Below are 2,175 nucleotides of genomic sequence, written 5' to 3'. Positions count from 1 at the left end.
ATTTTATATAGGGAACAAAAAAAATATAAAATATTTAATTATTCAATATACAACTCTCTAAGAAAACAAAAACTATGCTTCCAAAAGTAAAATGTCTAAAAGTGCACAATTTTGGCTGCAACGTCAGCATTTCTATTGAATGTGTATGTATGTATGTGTTGGCAATCGTGTTAGCAATAAATTTAACAGTTACTTATAATTAACGGCAGAGCAGAACACTGCTCCGCTACGTAGAACTTAAAATATGACTGGTGATTGATGATGAGCAGCGCCTAGGTAGCTAAATCACTACAAAAAACATAATAACAAATTGCTTTGCTGTCGCTCTAGTTKTTGTTGTTGCTAGTTGTGTGAAATTAGCTCGGAACTAACCAGCCTCTTTTGCACCAGCGCTACACGAGGCAGCGCAATAAAAATAAGCCAAGTGCTTCAGCGGCGCTTGCGCTGCGGATAAACGGTGCCGTACGAAGTCACCGCATTGGCCAGGTCGCTGAAGGATGCGCCTGCCTGCAGCGGCAGCGGTTGCACCTTGATGGGCGCTATGTTCACTGGTAGCGGTAGTTTCAGATTTACAGAAGAATCCGAAGAATCAATGGCACCTTCCGATGCAATATCATTGCTGGACTCAAGCGACTGCGCAATGGATGGTGGCAGCGACAGCGCTGAGGGCAGCGCGCGTGCCGCTGACACTGAAGCTGCCGCAAGGCTATTGCCGCCAAACGTGTAACCCTGGCTGGTGAGCGCTGAAGTGAAGGCGGCATTTTCCAGCGCAGGCGAGGAGAATTGCTGTGTCACCTTGGCGGAGGGTTGTGCTTGTTGGTAGTATTGTTGTTGCTGCTGTTGGGGTTGCACATAACGTTGCGGCGCGTAAGCGGAGTACTGTTGTTGGAATTGATACTGTTGACCCACATTGGCGGGTATGTTGAGCGGATGACGCGGCGTCGGGTAGTGATAGTATTGTGGTGGCACGTAATTGGGAAGCTGTGCGGCACGGGCTGCTTGCATGACGGCGAGTGCGGCGCATAGGCAGATTGCGGGTGTCTGGAAAAGGTAGTGTTGGTTATTGACAATTGAGCGCAAGTAAATATATTTGTGTTTGCTTTTGTTTGCTCACATAGTGCCACATTTTGAGGTAAGCGCTGTCTGCAGCTCGGTTTATTAAGCGCAAAAAAATATTGGGTTGTGTATGGGCGCTGGTGCGAAATTCCAACGCTTTTCAAATGTTGTTTGAAAATGTTGCAAAGCTTTCAAGCGTAAATAACACACATACACACACTAACAGTTTCGTTGCACTTTTGTCACTCGCAAAAAATTTTCAAAATTTGTTTTTTCGTTTTTTTTTCTTTTTTTTTTTTTTGCACTGCAAGTTCGTTGCTTGAGTCTTTTGTTGACACCGTGCAATCACTAAGTCACTACAATAAGCACACACGCACACACCAGCAAGTAGCCGTGCTAATCAAGTGTCTGGCAGCTCCTTTATTGACACACCGTTTCGTTTCGTTTTGCGCGCGCGCGTTCAAAGGCCCACTCGCTTGTCTATTATTGAACGTGTATTTATGCTCGGCAACTCGTCGTTTTTCGCGTTTTTTTATTTCAACTGTTTTTATTAATTTTTTTTTTGTTTTGTTTTCAATGCAATCGCGCGATCTCGTCTAATCGTCTAAGGCGGCTGTCCGTTGTCAACTTGTCGAGCTTTTTTAACTGATTAAACTTTGTTCACAAGCTAAAGATGCTTTTTATATGAATTCAACGCTTTTTGCCTTCATTTCGTTCATTTCAGCTCGTTTAATACACATTCTTGCTACCCGCTCGCCGTTCGTTCGCCTAAATTTATGGCCATTTGTGTATTTTCGTTCACAATGCGTTGTGTTTTTTGAATTCAATTTATATCGCTCTTTCTTTTTTCTTCTTCTTTACTGCTTTTGACATTTCCATTGCTTCATTTTACTCCGCCAACATGTTGGCCAGCCACCACAAAGCGAGCAACTGCTTGTTGTTGCTATGTTTAACGCTCACCTGTTGCTCGCCGACAGATCTTCGGCTGCTCTCAGGTCATTGTTGGTGCTGGCGTGCTCTGTGCGCAGTTGAAATGTCTCAGCTGACAGTGTCAAGCGCCGCTCATCTGCCGCGGTGCCGACATTCATCTGCTATCAGCGGCGTTGGTTTTAGTCTTTA

At 44.5% G+C, this 2,175-nt stretch overlaps 1 protein-coding gene across 1 annotated transcript; it reads right to left on the bottom strand.

Moving 5' to 3' along the window:
• Window positions 1-102: 102 nt before the first annotated feature.
• LOC108977175 lies at window positions 103-1,753 on the bottom strand. Its single transcript, XM_018946749.1, has 2 exons — window positions 1,115-1,753; window positions 103-1,041 (listed from the first exon to the last, which is right to left on the bottom strand). Exons 1-2 carry the CDS (start codon window positions 1,124-1,126, stop codon window positions 430-432), a joined length of 624 nt encoding a protein of 207 aa, XP_018802294.1. The 5' UTR covers window positions 1,127-1,753; the 3' UTR covers window positions 103-429.
• Between the last annotated feature and the right edge of the window lie 422 nt (window positions 1,754-2,175).

This window comes from Bactrocera latifrons, unplaced genomic scaffold (genome assembly GCF_001853355.1).
Source record: "Bactrocera latifrons isolate USDA-ARS-PBARC rearing strain unplaced genomic scaffold, ASM185335v1 scaffold_85, whole genome shotgun sequence".
In the NCBI taxonomy this organism is placed as follows: domain Eukaryota; kingdom Metazoa; phylum Arthropoda; class Insecta; order Diptera; family Tephritidae; genus Bactrocera; species Bactrocera latifrons.
Note: the sequence above shows the minus strand (reverse complement) of the source record. Positions and strands in the feature narration are given on the sequence as shown.